The sequence below is a fragment of the Stegastes partitus genome, unplaced genomic scaffold (genome assembly GCF_000690725.1).
Source record: "Stegastes partitus isolate 25-593 unplaced genomic scaffold, Stegastes_partitus-1.0.2 Scaffold747, whole genome shotgun sequence".
NCBI lineage: Eukaryota > Metazoa > Chordata > Actinopteri > Pomacentridae > Stegastes > Stegastes partitus.
Genome location: NW_007578478.1, coordinates 1 through 1168, shown reverse-complemented (window position 1 = coordinate 1168; position 1168 = coordinate 1). Strand labels below are relative to the sequence as shown.

At 38.9% G+C, this 1168-nt stretch overlaps 1 protein-coding gene across 1 annotated transcript in view; it reads right to left on the bottom strand.

The window, feature by feature from the left end:
* Window positions 1-1110, bottom strand: part of LOC103364409 (extracellular calcium-sensing receptor-like) — a gene marked incomplete at its 5' end in the record, with an annotated part of 17904 nt that extends 16794 nt beyond the window's left edge. Inside the window, 3 exons of the mRNA XM_008291526.1 lie at window positions 260-346; window positions 463-757; window positions 962-1110. Of these exons, the coding sequence (XP_008289748.1) occupies window positions 260-346; window positions 463-757; window positions 962-1110 (531 nt within the window). The remainder of the gene's footprint in view (window positions 1-259; window positions 347-462; window positions 758-961) is intronic.
* Between the last annotated feature and the right edge of the window lie 58 nt (window positions 1111-1168).

Sequence of the window (1168 nt, the reverse complement as noted above, 5' to 3'; positions counted from 1 at the left end):
TAAAATAGATATTAATTCTGTAGATGTTCTCAATAAATCACTGCTATTAATTCAGTTCAGTTCAGTTCAATTTTATTTGTATAGCGCAGTTTACAACACGTTATCACACAGCGCTTAACAGTAAGGTAAAGACCTTACAAATTAATTCAGGTTATCAGTAAGAAAAAAAAGTGTCATCTGTCTCATCCAGGATAATTTATATAAGCTTGTTGTACTGCCTAAAACAGATGTATTTTGCAAATCTCAAAAAGTGCTTCACCTGGAAAGCATCACTTGGGATGGTTCTAAAGAATGATGGAAACCGCTGCCGATTGCTTAGGCAGGAGCAAGTGGCAAAATAACTCACCTATAAAGAAATGTAGAGTCAGACCCAGTCAGAACTGTTTCATATTTCAAAAACACATCACTTTTGAGTGTGACTAAGTGAAAAATACAATAATACAAAATATATAGGAAACTCACAATAGGCATTCTGAATAAACCCAGCACATTGGATGTGGCAATTGTGAATGTTGAGAAGGAGTCACCCACTATCCCCAGGACTGGAGGTGTCCCTAAACACTTCTCCTGAACTGGAAACTGCTCCTCTTGACCACTTGCCAGTGATAAGGCACCACTGAGCCCAATGACAAGTGCACCACAGTTATCATACAGACTGTATCCCAGAGTCACATTAGAGAGCAGGTTGGAGTTCTTGTTGATTTCATCAATAGCAAAAGCCATGGTCATTGCTTGCCTGAACCCTAGAATATCAAAACTAACACACAAAATGCCAAAATGATCACATGTAGTAATATTGTATCACACAATATACATATTCAGCTACATTTCAATATTTCAAAGGTTATTGCTAAAACATTCACAATCAGTATATAATAGTTGTTGCTGTTTCTGAATGCCCTGAACAGGCAGCATCGTTTGCACAGAATCATGCTGTGTGATGCTTGAGTCAGACACTCACCCTTTGCAGCGGGGCTCTTCTGCCTCTGAGGAAAACGTCAGTTCAGGAAAAATGGAGGTGAAGTGGACTTCAAACAGCCCACCCAGAACCACATCACCGGGCTTGTGCAGTTCATTGAGATAAAACTTTCTCCGTAATTTACAAAATGAGGCAAGAGAACAAGGCACAGAGCAGACAAAAGAGACACTCAAAAGAAAATAAAGTAAA